This window comes from Diachasma alloeum, unplaced genomic scaffold, assembly GCF_001412515.2.
Source record: "Diachasma alloeum isolate Michigan unplaced genomic scaffold, Dall2.0 Dall_scaffold_01127, whole genome shotgun sequence".
NCBI lineage: Eukaryota > Metazoa > Arthropoda > Insecta > Hymenoptera > Braconidae > Diachasma > Diachasma alloeum.
This window is the reverse complement of record NW_021681238.1, coordinates 66,013-86,266: the sequence shown is the minus strand read 5'-3', so window position 1 is coordinate 86,266 and position 20,254 is coordinate 66,013. Positions and strand designations below refer to the sequence as shown.

General features: G+C 38.5%; 1 protein-coding gene across 1 annotated transcript; it reads left to right on the top strand.

The window, feature by feature from the left end:
* Positions 1-18,658: 18,658 nt before the first annotated feature.
* LOC114841611 (5-hydroxytryptamine receptor-like) lies at positions 18,659-20,014 on the top strand. Its single transcript, XM_029126663.1, has one exon. The coding sequence runs from the start codon at positions 18,659-18,661 to the stop codon at positions 20,012-20,014; it is 1,356 nt and encodes a 451-aa protein (XP_028982496.1).
* Positions 20,015-20,254: the final 240 nt, after the last annotated feature.

The window sequence follows — 20,254 nt, the reverse complement described above, 5'->3', positions numbered from 1 at the left end:
CATTCAACAGACGAAGTAAACATTTACCGTTGACTCTGGGTATTCTAAAAGTAGCGCGTGAATTCAAGACAACTCTCCACTCCACTTTTACTCTCCGCATTTTCTTCTCTTCTCCCTCTTTTTCTCTGAAAAAAAATTCTGACTTCATATAATACCATTCAAATGAGTTTTATTCTCCCAGCAGAAGAGAATATGAATGTTCCATGTTCATATTCTAACGGTATATATAATAATTCAACGCCGTGTGACATGGAAAAGTTTCGTCTCCCTCACTCGTGCGATCTCTTCACACGTGCACTTAGCCCTTCTATCAGCGTATTCATTGCACGTATTTGCATACTGTTCGTATCTGCTTTTGTTGGCTTTACATTTCTCATACAACGCGTGACATAATTTTGTTGAGAATTTTTTGAAAAAGTAAATTTTTGCTTTCAACTCTGACATCACAGGATTAATTATGCACCATTCGTGCAAAAATACGTGGATCCTTTCTATTTTGATTTAAAATCTCAGCTCATCCTGATGGACATTGCAAAAGAAGGGAAATTATCCGCGGAGAAATGCTGTTGCGAGAACGAGAATTTAACAATCAAAAGGTTCCATCATGCGTAATAGAGTGCGAAGGTGTTTTCCGGTATTGCGGAGCTCTCTGCCTGCGTTACTATTTCATATGGTCGTTTCTGCACAAAGCCCTGAATCCAATTGAAAGAGATAACATTTTTTGAACGCGCAGAAGCGTCTCGCCCCGGCTATCGTCCCACGCACTGAGGAAAAAAATTACTTGGGCCACGGAAATATTTTCACGGGGGAAGAATTTATTTTTTAGGAGTGTATTTCTTCAGGCGTGTGGCGAGTCATTCCCAAATGGTCCAAGTGCATTTCCAAATATTACAATTATGCTGAAGTATGGGATGATTATGCTGCATATTACCTTGAATGAACTCCATTGACAATTATCAACATTTAAAATTATTCCAAATTATTTGACATGAGAACATTTCAAATTTGAAAATTTGAAAAATAATGGTGTTTATTCAAGGTCACATGTAGCATAAGCATTTAATAATTCAACATAATTGTAATATTTGGAGATAGAAAGAAACCACTTAGGAATGACTAGCCTGGAGAAATACGCTCCTAAAAAATAAATTCTTCACCAAAGAAAATTATTCCTTGGCAAAAGTATTTTTTTTTCTCAGTACGACGTTTCCACGTCTGCTACTTCAGCCCTTTTCTCGCTTCATCATTTTTATCATTATTTTTCTCAATTTCTCCCTCTTAGTGTTCATTTGTCTTCATCTTACAGTGGAAAGAACTAGACACCCTTGTGACGATATTACTATTCATTATCGGATCTCTATTACTCAAGAGATTTTCCTCATTTCAATGGATATTATATAAAAAAAATGCACATAAAATTATCCTGGGAGACTTGTTGTTACGAGAACGAGAATTGAAAAAGCGAAAGGTTCTTGTTTAAGCAAAAGGTTCCATCGTGCATAACAGAGTCCGAAGGTGTATTTTTGATATCGTGGGGCTCTCTCCCTGTATTACTATTTCATATGGTGATTTCTGCACAAGACCCTGAATCCAATTGAAAGGAATAATATTTTCTGAACGCACAGAAACGTCTTGTTTTGGCTACCGCTCCACAACGTTTCCGCGTCTCCTAATTCAGCCCTTTTCTCACTTTATCATCAAGCAATTCATTTTTTCTCAAGTTCTCCCCCTTCGTATTCATTTGTCTTTCTCCCCCAGTGGAAAAACTACTTATCCTTGTGACGATATTACTATGAATTAGAGGATGATTTATGGGACCTCTATAGCTCAAAGGATTTTGTTCATTTCAATGGACATTATAAACAAATGCACATAGAATTATCCAGGGAGACTTCTTATTGTGAGAACGAGAAATAAAAAAGCGAAAGATTTTTGTTGGAGCGAAAGGTTCCATCATGCGTAATAGAGTCCGAAGGTGTTTTTTCGGTATTGCGGGGGTCTCTCGATGCATTACTATTTCATATGGTAGTTTCTGGACAACACCCTGAGTGCAATTGAAAGAAATAATATTTTATTAACGCGTCTCCTACTTCAGCCCTTTTCTCGCTTTATCATGAAGCAATTCATCTATTCTGAATCTCTCCCCCGTAATGTTCATTTGTCTTTATCCCCCAGTCGAAATAACTACTTTCCCTTGTGACGCTGTTATTATTCATTATGGGATCAATTATGAGATCTCTGTTAATCACAAGATTTTGCTCATTTTAATGGACATTATGAAAAAAATGCACGTACAACGAGTCTCCCTCAAGCGGGTTTCTCCCTGCATCATTATTTCATGTGGTCGTTTCTGCCCAAAACCCTGAGTCCCATTGAAAGAAATAGCATTACATGAACCCATGACGTTTCCGCGTCTCCTGATTCAGCCAGCGATTCCCTGGTTTATTATTTTAGGTCCTTCCCGGCTTATTAATTTTCCTTTTCTTTTCTCTTTAACTGAATTGAAATATTGAAATTAAATTCCCGGCAGTGAAGTGAAAACCACGACACATCGAGTCAATTTCCAATAAGATTTACCAAATTTCTTGTAAGTCACCAATTTAATTTTGTTTTTTAAACCCATTAATTCTTGGTTTTGTTTCTAAAATGCAGACTCATCAGAGTCAATTTAATGGAATTCATATTTCTTTCACTTATCGACCTTGTCCCTTCTTAAAAATCAATTCCTCCTTGAGTAATGAATAGAGAATTCTAAATTTAAAGGGTTGTTATTGAGCAAGTGATGAAAATTTATTTTCATTTAAATTTAGTTCGTAAGAAGTAAGTTTATGTTAACGGCTTTTCAAATAACTTCTGAATTTCCTTGAAGTTTAGTCGCTCCTGAATGAGGTAATAAAAAATACATTTATCTCCATTATTGATTAGAAAGATAATGACTGTAATTTTACCCATTAATATGACGTTAAAATGTAGTTCGTACACCATTATGGATTATAGATGTTATCAAAAATTCATTTTTCTTGTTGACCATTAATATGTTGTTGAAATATTATTGATGGAATATTAATTTTGGTGATCTTTGAGGCATATAATCGTAAAAGTCGAAACAACATCAAAGGCAATCAATTCTCCCTTGTATTTCAAGATGAAATCAGAAAGATCCTTTCTGGGTGTTTTGACTGCTCTACCTGCCTCGCCCATTTGGCCCTCAAGAATGTGATCCTTACGATAACTCCCCTGTTTGACTCTTGAGACTATTTGACCCCTCAAGAATAAAATTCGCTACTGTTCCACATTTCCCGCCGTTACACTTTGCCTAGCGATGCCGCGAGACAATTCACGAGACTTCACGAGACAATACTTCGGAGGAATTATCTCGGTCTCATTGAACACGGAAATTTTTGGTCTCGTCTCAGTCTTGAAATACGCAGTATCGACTCTCGTGATGATTTCGAGGCAATTTATTATATCTCATCTCGGTTCCCAGTTTTTCGCGTTTTTTATATGTAGAAAACCGAGACGAGACAAACTGAGACAAAAACCGAGATTTTACACTAAAAAACACGAAAAACTTGAGCCAAGATGAAATAAATTGACTCGGAGTCATTACGAGGAGTCGATACGGCGCGTTTCGAGACTCAAATGAGAGCTCAGAGATTTCCATGTTCACTGAGACCGAGATCATCTCTTCAAAGGTTTGTCTCGTAAAGTGGTTCTTGCTGTCCCCTATGGTTCACCATTTTTCTTACAATTAGGCGCTTCGGACTCAATTCCCTATAAAAGACGATCCAATTTTGTTAATGACTAAAAAAATGTCCTCGTCAGAAACACTATACAGCAGGTTCATAAAAAAATTCTACCCCTCAGAAATGGCATATTTCTAGGGGATATATAACTAGAATTGTCTTTTTTGGATTTTTTTTTGTTCAATCTAAGATTTCATTCGCTACGAAATATCCTAATTTTTCTTGAATATTTTTGTACTTCAGTATTTATATTGCATATCCATTTTCCTACGAGGGAGGAGAAAACTATTCAGGTATTTTAAGTAGCTCTAATGTGTGAGTTTTGAACTAAATGAAAGAGGGAGAGCAGCGTTCATTCCTTCCATCTTATTCTTCCAGTATTTATCCAAGTGATGATATCTTTGCTCACTGTTCAATGGTGGTTTCTGGTTCAATCAATTTATGCATTTAACTCGTTCGAACAATCAGCAAACTCACCTCTGATTTATTTAGCATCCAACTATCTGGAGCGTAAGCATTCTCTGATTTCTCATGTTTTTTGTAATAACATCGTATTTTAGTTTTTCTATGAAATGTAGGAATATTGAGTCTATTCTAGTTCTTAAAAGTAATTTATGGGAGATCGAGAAGTTTTATTCATTTCTTTGTATAGTTTAGTATTTTTTTTAATACTTGATTACAGTTTCGACGAAAATTTCAATTTAGCATGTTGAACAGCATCCTGCTAACGGCTTAATCATATCCATTTATGTTCGCATGTTCCGTTATTGCAGATACCGCTACAACTAAAATTGAAAATGTTGCTCAGAAATTAACTGGTCAAATAATAAAACTGAATATCTCGATTTCTTTTAATTCCCGGGGCCATAAGTGCTTCTGATATTCCCATTTTCATTATTTTCCCGCAATTTTTTTTCACGTTAACCATCAGTCATCATCTTTTCATCAATTCCATGAAATTCAATGAAACATTTCAATTTGTGTATGAGCACTCTACTGCTCATACAGATATGTTCCACGCATTGATCGTTCATCCAGGCATAATCAGCTGTGCAATTGGGATTGACTAATAATCAATACAAAAACGATAATTTAAATATGAAAATTCAAATTGAAATCTTTAAAATCCCTTAGGATTGCTTTCCACTTTTTTGTGAAAAACTGTTTTGCTCAATATCTTCCAAACCACTGGTCCCATTTCATTTTTTTTTTCAACATACTCGTCTTGCCGTCTCCTAACAAGATCAAAATATGAACAACCGTTCGTACAAAGTTTTCAAGCTATTCGTCTTTTTACAATTTTTTTATTTGAGAGTAAATTTGACGTTCCACAATGCGCGTAAAAGTTGGAATGAATATCTGAAATTGTGGTTACTAGTCAGTACAATCGAGTCACAATTATGTATAAAATGTTTTGTCGGTCGTTTCAGTATATCCTGGCATTGAGCCATTCATCTCAAAATATTTTTTTCCAAAAAATGATATATTGTCATTTTATCAATGATTTCTGAATTTGGACACCTTAAAACGTCATATAGAATACAATTAAGTTCTTTTCTATTTCATATTATGTCAATCTTCAGTAAAAAAAAAAAGTCATAGCTGTGATGGATATAGGGGGTATAGCCTATTTTAAGAGGTATAAATCTTTGACTAATTGCTAGCATATTTTGATGTGAAATTGTCATTTCTAATTTTTAGAATGAAATTGCTACGGAACCATTCGGAAGCACCAGTGGAATCGGTAAAAATAAACTAAAAGGCTAATACCGCATTATGTAAGAGTCAAATGTCTTTTCTCAGATCTCGGCCCCCTGCTTGTTTTTTAAATGGCAAAGAGAGACTTACACTGGATTGTAAAATCTGCAGAAACCCCATTGTAGAAGAAACAAATAGCAGTAACAACGCAAACAACAAATATAAACTTCATTCTGACGATTGTCCCAGTTGTTCTAGCTCGAAGAATTTCTTCAACTGATTGGAAGTGAAAAAGTTTTCGGTAATTTATAGAGTTGATCCATCTCCATCACTCTTTCACCAGGCTCTACGTTAAATGATCATATTATCTTCACGTGATAACTCGCCTCATGGAGAGTTGGGGCAGACGAACCTAGCATGGAGTGAAAAATATCATTTATCGAAATGAATTTCTCGATTAGTATCATAAAGTCTAATGATGAATTTCAGAAGAATGCATTAAGCGGTCTATAAGGACCCTGTAATCGTCTTTTAAACTTATTTTCTATTTATTGGGACAGAAGCTCAATAGGTTTTGACATTTGGAGAAACATGTCGTTGTATTTGCATGAGTTTTTGAAAGCCTCTTAGAATTCACGTAGCAGTGCAATCACCATCCAAACCCATGAAATGGAAAATAGTCAGAGGGGACTAGTCTCAATTCTCTGAGAATTGTCATTCCAGTTGTATTTCGCACTCTGGCTTTGTTACAGCTTGCATCAGACATTCCCGAGAAATCTGGGAAGTCACCGAGTCACGTCACTGTGGAAGATCTGAAATTTTACTGACGCCTAGAGTTTTAAAGTGAATCGAAAGTGGCCCATAAATACTGATCGAATTGCGAGTTAGTTCTCTCGCGTGGATTTCAATTGGCAACCTGTGCCTTCTTATTATATATAATAGTGTATGTACGTTGGCTCGATCTGTGTGTTCCCACCATCTGTTCGCTCGTTAAGTTCGGCATGGTTGCCAATGAAATATCTATCATCAGCGGGTCTCGCGTGTGTGGAGATGAGCCTATACGCATTAGTTGTTACGATGGAACTGCGCAATTTGCGAGATAATTCTCGATGAAGAAGGGAAAACCCGTTGGGCACGAATGTCGGACTGATGGCGGGGGGTAATCGAGTTTATGTGTTTTTAAATAATATTGAGCGATGCATCAATCTGATGGTAAAAGTTTGGATAGAGGGAAAAATGAGAGTTTTGATCAATATTGATGGGGATTTGATTTGAACGGAAATTTCAGGTCCGGGAATGGGGATGAGTTTTGTAAATGTCTGGCGGGATGGGGGTTATTAAGTTTGATCCAGTTTTTGATGAATGTATCGGGTAACATGAGGGAATAGTTATTGATTTGAGAATAATGCAGAGTGTAAATGTGAGGGATTCATTGGAGGGATGATGTTTTTTTTGGGAATCCATAAATAAATGTGGTGGAATTTAATACGCGATTATTGAATGGTGGTGGGGCGGGTGAGGGTGATTACACGGAGAGAAAAATTTCCCAATATGTAGACCATATTTACTGAGAGAAATAAATTATTTTCAATGGCTTAAATCGCAGAATGTTTGTACCTCACGGAACAAACGGAGTAAATTCTTATTCATCACTATCGTTGCGCGATACATCACAAATATATTACATATCGAAACATTGGAAGTGCATAAAAAAATCATGAAGGCAATAAACATTTGAAGATTGACGACTCTTTCACGCGATTTGAGTGAGTTCATTTGTGACAAAATCATTCTTGAGTTGAGATGCCTGGGAGAATTAAGCGATTGACACAAAATTACTTATCTCAAATAAATGTGTTTCAGATATTAGAATTGTTTTTTAGAGTAGAGGATGGAGGGGATCGAGCTTTAATATGATTAAATATGAGGTGTGCATTACTTTCATTTTGAACGATTTTCTGGTTGTTACACGTAGTTCGAATAAGTTCAATGTATGAATATTTACATTCAAGATGTTGGTGATTCTGCAGTGTTAGCCATTTTCGACTGAATTTTTTTGTACATATCTATGGAATTTTTGACAAAAAACAGTTTTGGTTGAAGTTTGCGGTATACAGTCCTATCAAAATTTCAAGGAATTACATCATTGAACAAATCAATGGGTAGTGGTAATTTGAGTTCACTTTTTCCATGAAAATTAACAAAAATGAGGAAAATTTAGGTAAATATATTCTTGCATTTTATATTGATTGAACAGCGAATGTAATTTGGCAATGAATACTCATATTGACCATTTGAAGTAAGTTATTGTGTTAAAGTGAATTTTGAAGTGAGTCAGTAAGGGTATTTGAAATTTCATTTTTTTTCTCCCCTGAAACGAATTCACTATCACTTTCTTGAGCCCTACTACTAAGTTCCTACGAAATATCAAATACATTATTTGGGTCCAGTTAGGAAAAATGTGAAAATTCAGGGATTCATATTCTTAATTTTTCAATTAATTGAAAATTTGGATTATTTCGGTTCTGAGAATTCAGATTCGGTATTTAATGTCCATATTCAATCGAAAATTCAAGTAAGCTGCGAATTTTCCGTTTCATTTTATCTCGTTTCCATGAAACTTTTCACCCCAAATCGAATCCAATCTCGCTATTCTGAAAGCTACTATTGGACTGACAATCAAAGTCCATTTTTCACAGCATACATTAGCAGGAGATATACTAACAAAAAAAATCTGATGGAAATTTCATTCAAACCGCGTTTTAATGAAGTTTATCAGTCGGCTCTTACTGAATGTTCATTCAATTTTACAATAAATAACTCTATTAGTACATGCCACCAAAACCACTACATAAACAGCAAATATTACAGAGAAAGCCATTTTTTATTTTCAGGTCATGTCGCTGATTTTCAGGAATTCATCCCCAAGTATCAGAAATTCGCGATTCTGAAATTCAAAGAGTGCGAAACGGAAAGTCATTGATTTTGTCGCCAATTTTCAATGAATTTATTACTGATTTTGAGGAACCTATCTTTAATTTTTATCGCAACAATGCCAGTAATAAAAATGATTGATGATTGGGATCATTCTAGTCAGCATCCAGTATCACCAATAATTAATAATTGATGACAGATTCCAGATAATCAGCGACATCTCCCCAAAAATAAGTGACGTCCCTGGTAAGCAACTCTTTTCCTCTCTGTATACTTTATTTGCCCATTACTAATTTTCCTCTGCAATGAGTATCTTCATCTCCATTGTCTCCACAAATATGACATGTCCAAACTAAGATAACTTCCTAACAAGTCTCTCTGGACTTTCCACCCGACTTATATTCCGTGTTCCCAGTGTACACCAACAAGAACTCGACAGTGAGGACACGACAGTTATCCTCTTCAACGCCACCCATAGATGACACTTGGTAGAAAGTACCTAAACGTACGCTGTGCCTCAACAGCCTATTGCCATGACACACCCGCGAAGTATCGCGAACGAACTTGACTCTCAACCCGCCAACTTTTGTCTCTGCAACTCAACGACCTACGACGTTCAAATCACTTCTCGTAAACAGAGAAAAAAGTTTCGGCTCTTCAGCGCTGTGACACTGAAATCCAGAACCTTAGTGCTGAAATCAAGAACTGTTGAGTACTGAAATCAAGAACACTGGGTTCTTAAGGATATCTTTAAGAAAATTTGTGAATTAAAGTGCGTGAGAAAATTTTCAACAGAACCATGAGTATTCCGCGTCATTTAAGTTACATTTCCCACAGAATTATTATTTTTATTAATGATTTGTTGTTTAACAATTAATAATTGAAACTGTTTACAGTTGTGGCAAATTTTTTTTAAGGCATGAAATCGATTTCTTTTAAAATTATGAATATGAATAAATTTGTCACGATTTCCAATAAATGATTTTTATGGTGGAAAATGGAGTGTTTATAAATGATTTAATTATGAGTAATTTTCAAAAATGGTAATTTTGGAATTGTTTGATGAATCTTCCTTTTTCTCTTTTGAAATGTTTTCAAACGGTTCAGTATTGAGATTCAAATGTAGACCTGCAAAGTTTGAACAATAAAATCATTGTAAAACATCGGCAAACTTAGGGTCAAATGGGGCTGAAATGAAAGCTCTGATGTTCGACCACAAAAGTAGAGAAGCATTTCACTGGAGAACAAAAAGCCAAACTACTTCACTGTTAGGAATTTCATGAAATTTCCGTCACAATGTCATCTGAATTTGCAATGTTGTGAGTTTGAATTCAATTTCAAATGAAAACGTTCACTAAATTTCTCATTCATCTTGAAAATCCAAGAAAATTGGATTTTTCATGGTAAAGAATCATTGATATTCCGATGAAAGTTTGAATTTTCAAATTTATCGTGAACATTGAACACCACATACAACTCAATTTTCAATTGATTGAAAATTCAGAGAAGTTATTGCCTGAATTTTCATAATTTTCAAGGTTTTTCAGTGCCGTATGGACCTGAAAATCGAGAATTACTTGAATATGTAAGGAATTGACAGCCTATTCTTAATATTTAAGAATTAACTTATTCGTCAATCAAGAATTCTACAGAAATTTCATGCAACTTTATCGTTGTTAAAAATTTCAAGCTTTATCACTTGAAATTTCAAGAGTAATTTTCTAACAGTGTAGGATATCCTTAAAATAAGACCCGTTAGGTGGTGCGGAGAGAGAGTTGTCTAAATTGCTTTTCCTCATGAATGATGCGTACAAGAAATTTATTCCCTGTTATTTTTTCCATGTGGGAGGAGACGGGACGAGAGAACCACCTACGATCGACGAGACGAAATGAGAAAATGCCATTACTTGTCTCGTCTCGCGGCATCACGACTTTCATTCCATTTCCATTCCATCACATTTCGTTCGGTCATTTTTATCCATAACTTTGGAGCAATTTTCATTGTACATTTTCCCCCTATACCAAGTTGTGCCCTCGTCTCTCCCATCAACCGAGGGGAAGTAATGCGCCCGAATGTAACCCATGCAGTCACCGAATCAAACCCTAGATGGAGTAAAATAAGACAGAAGTAGTACATAAGAGCTTCTCTATTTGACTTTGACTCCTCAACGTTTCCAGATCCCTTCCCTCAATACAGTCTTGCGAATTGGGAACAGAAGTACTATTGGCACTGTACACATGTATGAGCAGACATCGACATCAATTCCCAGTTGGAATTGAATACCTCAGGATATGATTCATGCAGAACAGGAGAATTAACTGCCGCTGCAGCACTAAAAATGCTGAATTTATGCTAATGAAGGTAAACATTTGAGAATCAACAAGTCAGTTGCTCATGCACATTGTGTATAATTCTCCAACAATTCGAGACAAAAAACCAAACGCAAACTTTACCGTTCATAAATGCCCTAGGCGATTAAATAGTTGTACCCATTCCTAGATGAATCATTTCACCCTCTAAATTCCTGAGAATCAATTTTCCAACTCCCCGAGACCGGCCTCCGGAGGTTCTCGCAGCCACTCGGGAGTTTAAAACTGTGTCATTGGAAATAGGAAGGCGGTATATAAGACGTTGAAGAGAGACACAGGTGGTTGATCGATCGTCAAGGCCCGAATATTTGATTCTCGAGATTTTCAACAGTCAAGTGCTATTCTATATTCCGACGTTTGACGTTTACTGCCACTTGCCATCGTCGCTGAATAAAAAAAAAGTGGTTGAGATAAGGGAATATCTATATACAAGTTGAGCCGAGTGGGAGCCTTTGCCAAGCCATCGATCTCCGGACTCGAGAAAAATTACCTGGGAAGAGAGGTCTCGATGAAAGAAGAGAGGAATTGCAAGTCCTCGCCAAGCACTAAAAGAGTCAGGGAGGTACCGCTCTCATACAGTTACGGGCATACTTCCAAGAGTCCCTCCAAGATCTACATCCTCTCTGCACCAAACATACCCAATGTTATCCACTTCCGCAAGTATACAGCATCGTATAAACCACCCGAAACTACCAATTGAAATGATCCAGGGACTCCCCGAAAATTTCAATATTACGAAATCTCCAATCTCCCATTTCTCTTCACCACCGTGGCAAACTGAATTTCACAAAAAGTTGGCTCCGAGAATATGGCCGAATGAGTAGACGATTTTGCGATACGGTGGAAGAAACGAGAATCCAAAAAGCGAGGAGTTCTATCGTGCGTAATAAAGTCCGAAGGAGTTTCTCTGATAGTGCGGGAGCTCTCTCTCCACATCACGATTTTCCATCGTCGTTTCTGCACAAAACCCTACTGAATCCAATTGAAGGGAGTCATATTTTATGGATGCACAGCGTATCGGTTCGTTCCACGTCGTTTTTCCATCTTACACTGCAGCCCTTTCCCCCTTATCATTGAGCAGTTTTTTCACAGGAAAAAAGAGGTTGCTTTTTTAGGGATATATACGTTGGTTTTAGGGATTAATCCTTCATTTTTAGATATGTATTATGAATTTTTAGATCTTTATTTCTAATTTTTTGAGATTCTTAATAGGAACTTAAATTACACGGAGAAAATGTTCACGGCAAAGAGTACAGAACTCTTCCGTGAATTATGGGGCATTTTATTGATGGAGAAACAACCAATGGGCATCGATGATAAACTCATAGAATCCAATGAAAAATAGTATATTTCGATACGAGTGCCTAATAGAACGTTATCTCATCAGGTGATAAAAGTATTATCTGACGAACGTGATTCTAATCTTCACCTTCGGCTCAATATTTTACAGTATTTTACGTCACACGGTCCGAAAATCGCAATTTAACCGGTCGAAGCGAGGTTAAAATCGCGGTTTATCGAATCTGGTGTCATAAAAGCGCGTTTTGTGATACCTGCCTGAAAAGCGTATTTTTCGAAACGGTTTGATGTGGGTCGACTGGTTGTTTTCCGCACTGAGTGCGGAAAATTCACGAGCGTGCGTAAAGTAAACTTTACGCACTCGTGCACAGAAACCACCATTTTATCCCCACTACCGTTCCGAACAGTGAACTCGGCAGGTATGACAAAAAATAAGATGTGTTACACCTGCGTACGAAAAAGTGCAACTTTAAGCACCCGTAACACTGTATACTATTTTAACCCGTAGGAGGTGTGTCCCTTTTGACGGTCAAACAAGACTTTTTATACTAGTGTCAAAACCTATTTTATGTCACTGGGCCCGAAAAACCGTGATTCTACCCTCGCTTCGCGTTTCTCGGGCCCAATGACACACGGCAATAAAAGTATTATCTGATGAAATTGGCTTTATAATCCGAGCCGAAGGCTGATGACATAATGTACTATTATTTCATCACAGAGTGGGATGTTGCGCACACGAAGCGTGCCTAAAAGTTTTACATTACTTTCAGAATTTTCCTTTTTGGTCTAATATTGTGACTTATAACGCCACCCATGTTAAAAAATACTGAGAGGTTCTAAACTAGCCGTCATACATTGCGAAATGTCCCAGCCTTCCGGGGAGGTTCAGTAATTTCTGCGGAGATCTCTCATATTTTCATGGAAACTTTTCTCCGCGTACCGTAAATTTTAGGGATTCACTCGCTGGAATTTAAGGACGAAATTTCCGAGATATAAGATTCTTTCACTAGGAATTAGTGATAAAGTCACTTGATTCTACGATATCACCCTTGTTAAATTTTAAAATGCCGTAGATTTTTAACAACTAGTTTTTTTTCAGTGCTTTTTTGAATTTCTCTCTATTAGTCTTCATTTGTCTCCAACCCCCAGTGCAAAAGCAATTGACACTTCTGATCATTCGTTTTTTTTTAAATCAAATTTCATGGAAAATTGAGTAGCAATTTTCATAAGTGTTAATTTGAATTCGATTAAGACGGAAAAGTTGATGAAGTTTTTAGAGTTGGATAGAATTCAAGGAAATTAACAAGTTTTCAGTAGAAGTAAGACAGAAATTTCATAGCTCACTTGAATTTTCAATTATGTACGAATAATCAGAGCCGGAATTACCAAAATTTTATCCATTTTTCTGAATTTTTACGGAATAATTAATTCGAAACTAACAGCTTCTACTAGTTTCCTCAGATCATCAGAAAATGAATTAAATGTTTGATTGTTAAATGACGAGATTTCCTGAAATTGTAGGAAAAATATTATTTGCCAAAAATTTCCGGGCTTTAACATGCGAAATGTAGACCAAAATTTTTAATAGTTCACAGGATCAGTTGTGCAATATTCCAAACGAACTTCCTGGAAAACAAAAAAGGTCAAAACATCCTGGGAAACATGTCGTTGCGGGAAACGAGAATCCAAAAAGCGACGAGTTCTATCATGCATAATCAAGTCCAAAGGAATTTTTCAGATATTGCGGAGCCGCTCTCCCCGCATCACCATTTCCATTGTCGTTTCTGCACAAAACCCTGAATCCAATTGAAAGAAGTGATATTTTACGAACTCGGAGGAGCGTCTCGTTACGGCGATCGTGCCACTTCGTTTCCGTGTCTCATACTTCAGGCCTTTTTTCCGCTTTATCATCGAGCAATCCTTCCGCATATTAGGTTCTTCCCTTCGGCCTTCATTTATCTTTATCGCTGAGTAGAAAAAATTACTTACACGGGTAATGATAGTACTATTCACATTTTAATCAACGATTTTCTAAAATAGACCGAGTGAGTCACAGCTTGTGACCGATCATGACCTTCTGCTATTTATCACTACTAGACCGCACGCACGTGCTGATCTATCACCTCATTGACTTCCGAGAAGTTTCTCTTTCTTCATTCTAATTTCAAATGTACTTTTCATACATTCATAGCTGAGCTATAAAAATGAATGATACGTAGAAAAAAAACTTAATCAATGATAAAGATGAATAAGTGAAAAATTGAGGAAGGATTTCGAACCTTTTATCAATTCCCTTCACTTTTCAAACTGATCCGTAATTGTTGAGAAGGACGGGAAGTGTTGCGAGTCAATGTTACTGCAAACTGAATAATTTTCTTAATTTTTCTCGAATGAAAAAAATTGATATTTTCCTGGAATTTTCTACTAAACCGGGGATTATTAGAATTTAAAAATTTGATTCATCTTAACCGAATATTACTACTTACGTACCGATATTACTACACAATGTATTATAATCATTCTACTCATTTCACTTCTCCCATTACAAACATGAGAAAACTGACAATTATAACGAAAAGAAGAATTTATCAGTTCGAAGGAATTAAAAATAAAGCGTGTTTTTAGCGACAAACTTCACGCAGCCTTCTCCTTCAGAGATAAGACCCCAATTAGTCCTACAGCCTAATTTTACGTGATCTCTGCTACTTTTTCCCCACCTTTAGCCTCAGCGTTTCCCGAATAATCCGCAGACAATTATTATTTCTCCTAATGTTTCCCTTTCAGCCCTCATACGTCCCACCGCACAACCAAAAGCAACTTACACCGAGTCACTGGTCGAGTGAGCCACACCGCACGTCTCTCCACTTACACACGCAGTTTGCTGTGTAAATTTTCCTTCTGTCTCGCTTACCTCCCCGACAACCCCAACATTTTCAATCCCAGAGGATAAAACCAAAAAAAATATACCTTGTGCTTCTGTTGTTTAGGTACCCCCCAGTGGCTGTTGCGCGCGCACACCACTTGTGCACTCTCCCCCCTCCCCCTTCCCTCCTCGATACGAGAACCATACGTCCGAACGGAGAGTAGCGCGATCGTCGACGCCTCCAGTCAGCCTCCAACGAGCCCGAGCTTTTCACCCTGTTTCATACTGCGAGTCGGGTACCGAGAGTCCACGTCCCGTTTCTCCCGGTGTTACTGGGAACAAGTTTCAACGAACATAAATCGTCATTGAACGAGTTTCCCATGCGTTTTGTGTTGATTATTGTAATCCCAGTAAAAACAGAGGGACAAATTGTTCCCTCGAACTGCTGATTTTTTTCTCTCCAATGCAAGTAACTTGAAACAACGTTTGTACGAATTCAAACAGTAAACACTGAGAATTTCAATCAAGCGTGACAAGGTGCCATCAGAAAAATACCGTACAAACATAAACATTTCATTGTACTTCGCCGGCTAGTACATGACGACCTGAATTTCAGTGAAAACAAACATTTCTCCTCTCTCTCTGTCTCCTTCCTACCTTCACCCGTCAGTTGTCCTGCATTCGCAGTCTCCCAGCGATCTAAAAACCCCTCACAACTGATCTCTAAATACCAATTTTCTCTTCCACCAGTTTTCCCAAAGTATGCACACAATGAAAAACACATTCCCACGTGTCGTGTAAATATGCGAATTGTATACATGCAGTTTATCGTGACTTGAGGTGAACCACGTCGCGCCGGAAACGAGTTGAGTGCACTTTGGGCACGCAAGCTAAACGACACTGGGGTTTAATCGGCGATTACAATAACTGAAATACCCCAGTGGAGAAAAACCAAATCCCTGAAACGAAAATTCAGCAAAAGTGAAGGACGTGTTTTGTCGAGGCTTTCCACGGGCATTTGTCTCTTACCCCGAGGAATCGAGGAAATAACGTTTGACAGTGGAAGGAATCTTTGGTGAAGTAGTTGGACAGTACGTGCGGCGTGCCGTACTCTCGTCGTCGTCGTGCGATGCTCGAGCCTGAAGAGAGTCGGAAGTGCCGAGAGCCTGCACGTTCCAAGAGGTAGCACGAAATATTGCGCGTCATCGGGTGCTGTGTACTCTCGTTGTCTACGTCCACGACGACGACGACGACGAAGAGTCAATCGAGGATTGCTGAAATCTTGTGCAAATAGAAAGAGAAAAAAAACGGAAAAAGTGTGACGCACGTGAATGATAAATTAGATGCACGAACGAGTCAAGTCCTCGAGAGAATAGAGCCACTTGGTGACTGGTGAATTGTGAGTAGGAAGTGGCGAGACTATTGTCGTCATCGGTGAGGAATATCGAGTGGTTGTGTCACGTACGAGTCGTCAATCTTCGGTGAATATTGGAGATAAAAAAAAAGGAGGAAAGACGACCGATAATCCGATGATCCGACGACGCTGGTGAACGTCCGCGGCTTTTGCGAGGGGTCAGAGGGATAAAATATAAGCAGGGAAGAGGAGACCAGTGAAAGTGTAAATAGGTGTACATAAACCGGAGAACTACCCACATGCACTAAATAGAGAAAGAGTAGTTACACGGATTTGTTACGAGAATTCGTTAGGGGCGAGGAGACGATATATAACCCGGTGACTTGCGGGGAATAACAAAGAGCCAACGTGCGGGGCCCACCTCTCGCATCCCTTCCGTCTCACTCCCTGTGTCTCCGGCAAGCTCCTGTTTCATTTTGCCCCTCGTAACATTAAGTGAATTATTCATCAGATTATTCGATAGAATAAAATCGCAATAGACTTATTTACTTAGATATTAGGTGTAAACGAGAGCAGGCTTAGGAGTAATCTCCTTGGTGGAGTCGAAAAAAAAACACACATAATAATTAATACTTAATTTCTAAGGGGGACAACTTCCAAAAGTTGAAGTCTAAGATTTTAATTGATAATAACGATTTAACGTAAAGGAGTAACGAAAAATTCACAATTTCAACGTCATTGTTTTATCCTCGTTGTTAAATCGTTGTAGTTTTTTGAAAAGCAGGTCGGAGCAGTACGGGTAAAAAATAATAGCCTTTTTTCAAAAGAAAAAGCCTCAGCGATAATTCACTAATGCTCGCGTGGCGTTATTAGTACGGCACTCAATCGATTATACAGAGAGAGTAAATCAGAGTAGACAAGAAAAAAGCAAATTCTATTTAATCTAGAATATTATCCTGAGGATCATAGTTAAAGTAGTGATAAATAATAAGGTTGAGAGTAAAGTGTCTTGAGGTGAAGGAATGTCAAGGAGTTTGGTGTCAGGGTGTGAGTGACGAGAGAAGCGGAAAGTGTCGGAGGAAAATATCGAGTTGAGAGTAGAGGAAATAAGAAGTCTCTCCTTGAAATAAGTGAGAGTTACGCTAAAATTACATAAAGCGGTTGAAGGATCAAAAGGTCTTCTTGATTAAAAATTTTTCTTCCTCTTGAATTCGTTTCTCACCCTATCTTCGCCGTAATAAATTCCTCGAAATCAATTTACCACACCTCCCTCACTCTCTCGTTCCTTTTACAATTATTTTATAAGAAAATAAAGGGCTTAAAAACGTGAGTGGAACGCGAGCAACGGGACCAATTTATTCGGGCTTTCTCATTCACGTGGCACATGCATTATTGTTCTGTGAATGATTAACTGTTTTTTTTTCTCGCATCTCTTGAGAAACGGAAGCAGAAAAATCTGCTGAGGCGGTTAAAACAAAGGGAAGAGAGAGAGAGTTTTCGAGCCACAGTAAAAGAAGAATAGGATAAATAGTTAAATGTAATGGGCATCGTGGTATATCCATTTGTCTCTACATTCATTTCCCCTCTTTAATCACTTCTCCCACCTAGTTCCGTGTAATATTCACCCTCTTGGCCCGTTCCGCAACGCACAACACGGGCAATAAATCAAGTAGACGAAGAGAAAACGGAAGTGGAAGAGTGTACAGTGAAAGGAGTGATGACGGTGAAGTACAACTGAGAGGATATTATTGCTCCCTGGCTACTGAAGATTTAAAAACAAAAAACGAAGGAGATACACATTAACAAGGGGATTCACCAGGAATATACAGAACCCACTATATCCGTCGTGCGATCAATAAAGGAGGGTTTGAGGGTTTCATAAATAGGATGACCAGTTGAATAAAGCTCCCCTCGTGACACAATCCACGTGACAAACGTAAACGTAAGCATAAGAATAATAAATTACCGAAGGCAATAAAGGCTGGGGCTGTGTCATAACAAATAAATAACTAATACGTCAAAGCAAAAGAAGAGCAAAGTAAACAAAAGAAACCGAGAAGCAGGCAATGAGGCCATCTTGAAGCGGGCATGTCGGCCCTGGCCTCCCCGAAATGCGACGAGAGGAATTCAAGCGTGCACGAGAAGGCTGGCAGGATCGTTGTAAAGTGCCACAAGGGCCACAGTCCAATCTCATCAAATCGTCATCACGCCGTATTAATTTCCTCTATTTCGCTCCAACGTGCATTAGCACTGATGCTGCTGCTATTGCTTGGCACGTGTGTGGCGCATCGACCGTTGCGTCAGCCACAGTACAAAAAAAAGGAGTACGAAGTAACGACATTAAAAGGTGTAACAATGGTGCGATAGCACGAGCTAGAGTCGAAGGTGCGAGTCATGCCGGGCTTGGACATGAGCAGCGTCAATAACGCCGGTAGTCTGGCGTCGACGAGCATCTTCGAGGAGAACATGAGCACTCTGGTCGACTGGTCACCCTCAGCCAACATCACCAGCAGTCTTACTGTCCCATCATCAACCCCACTCCCATCATCGTCATCATCGTCGCCATCGCCGTCACCATCGTCAGTCAATGTTACTGGAACAACTGAATTGAATATTGACCAGCATGAGACTGTTGGTGGTAGAGGTGGTCGTCTGACAACAACCAATTGCCCAAGTAGTCTATATCACTGTAACGAGGACCAAGTCACTGATTCATTGATTGAGAATCAGGAGGACAGTGAGCAGGGAGAGGACGAGGGTTACGCATCGGGTGACGAGAGTGGTAACATTGACGACGACATCTTCATCGAGGTGTCGTCAATAGGTGGTAACGAGGAGGAATTGAGATACGTATCAGCGGGAACTGATATTGGCGAAGATCCTGCTATTCTGTTCGGCTTTGACGACGATTTTAGCACGATGGAGGAGCTGCTGATCAATGCCAGCGTCTTAAATAGAACTGACAATATCACGGATAACAATGATACGTATATTGTTAGTGATGACAGCCTGTTTCCCTCTGGCTATAGTTTGCTACAAATAATACTAGCATCCATAGCGGCAACGATTCTCATGATTGCTGTTATTGTTGGTAATGTGCTTGTTATAATAGCCATTGCCACTGAAAAAGCACTGAAAAACATTACATATTGGTTTATAGCTAGTCTAGCTGTTGCTGATTTTTGTCTCGGTCTTTTTATAATGCCCTTCTCACTGGCGAATGAGATCATGGGCTATTGGATATTTCCTTATTGGTGGTGTGACATACACTCTGCGATGGACGTGTTACTGTGTACCTCAAGCATAATGAATCTATGTCTTATAAGTTTGGACAGATATTGGAGTATAACGAAAGCAGTGGACTACCTCAGAAAGAGAACACCAGCTCGTGCTGTTACCATGATAGCACTCGTATGGTTGCTATCAGGTTTAGTGTGTATACCACCCTTACTTGGTTGGAAGAGGCCGAGAGTCGAGGAGGAGTATCCAAAGTGCATGGTAAGTCGATTCGTCTGTACCTCATGCACACTCACACAATACATTCACATCAATTTCTTTATAAGGCCAAAGCTGAGTGAAAAAAAAGCAAAACTCACCTTTCACCATAAGTGCTTCACCATTTACTTCAATATTCTATCGCATTACTTCGCTTTACCTTACAATGTGCGTACTCAGGCTGGCATTATTCCACTATTTCCACATCTCAGTGACTTTCCGCGTTTCTTTGCTCAACGGTATACACATGGCTAAAGGCGAGAGAGCTACTGGCTGCAATGAAAAATTCATCATAAATGCTCGTCTAGCTCTCTCCCTCATTTACTTACCAGACTCGGGAGAGGCATGTTAAAAGAGGCTAAAAAAAGATGGAATCGGGGTGGTGGGTGGGGATGGAGAATGAGAGAGAAGGAAGAGGTAAAGGCCCTCTTATCTCATCGTTTTCATTTCCGCAGCAGTGCAACGCCCGGTATTTTGTTCCTCCCTCCAAACAGT

Excerpts from the sequence above, each read along its gene's own strand:
- LOC114841611 (XM_029126663.1), top strand. The coding sequence starts at position 18,659 with ATGCCGGGCTTGGACATGAGCAGCGTCAATAACGCCGGTAGTCTGGCG.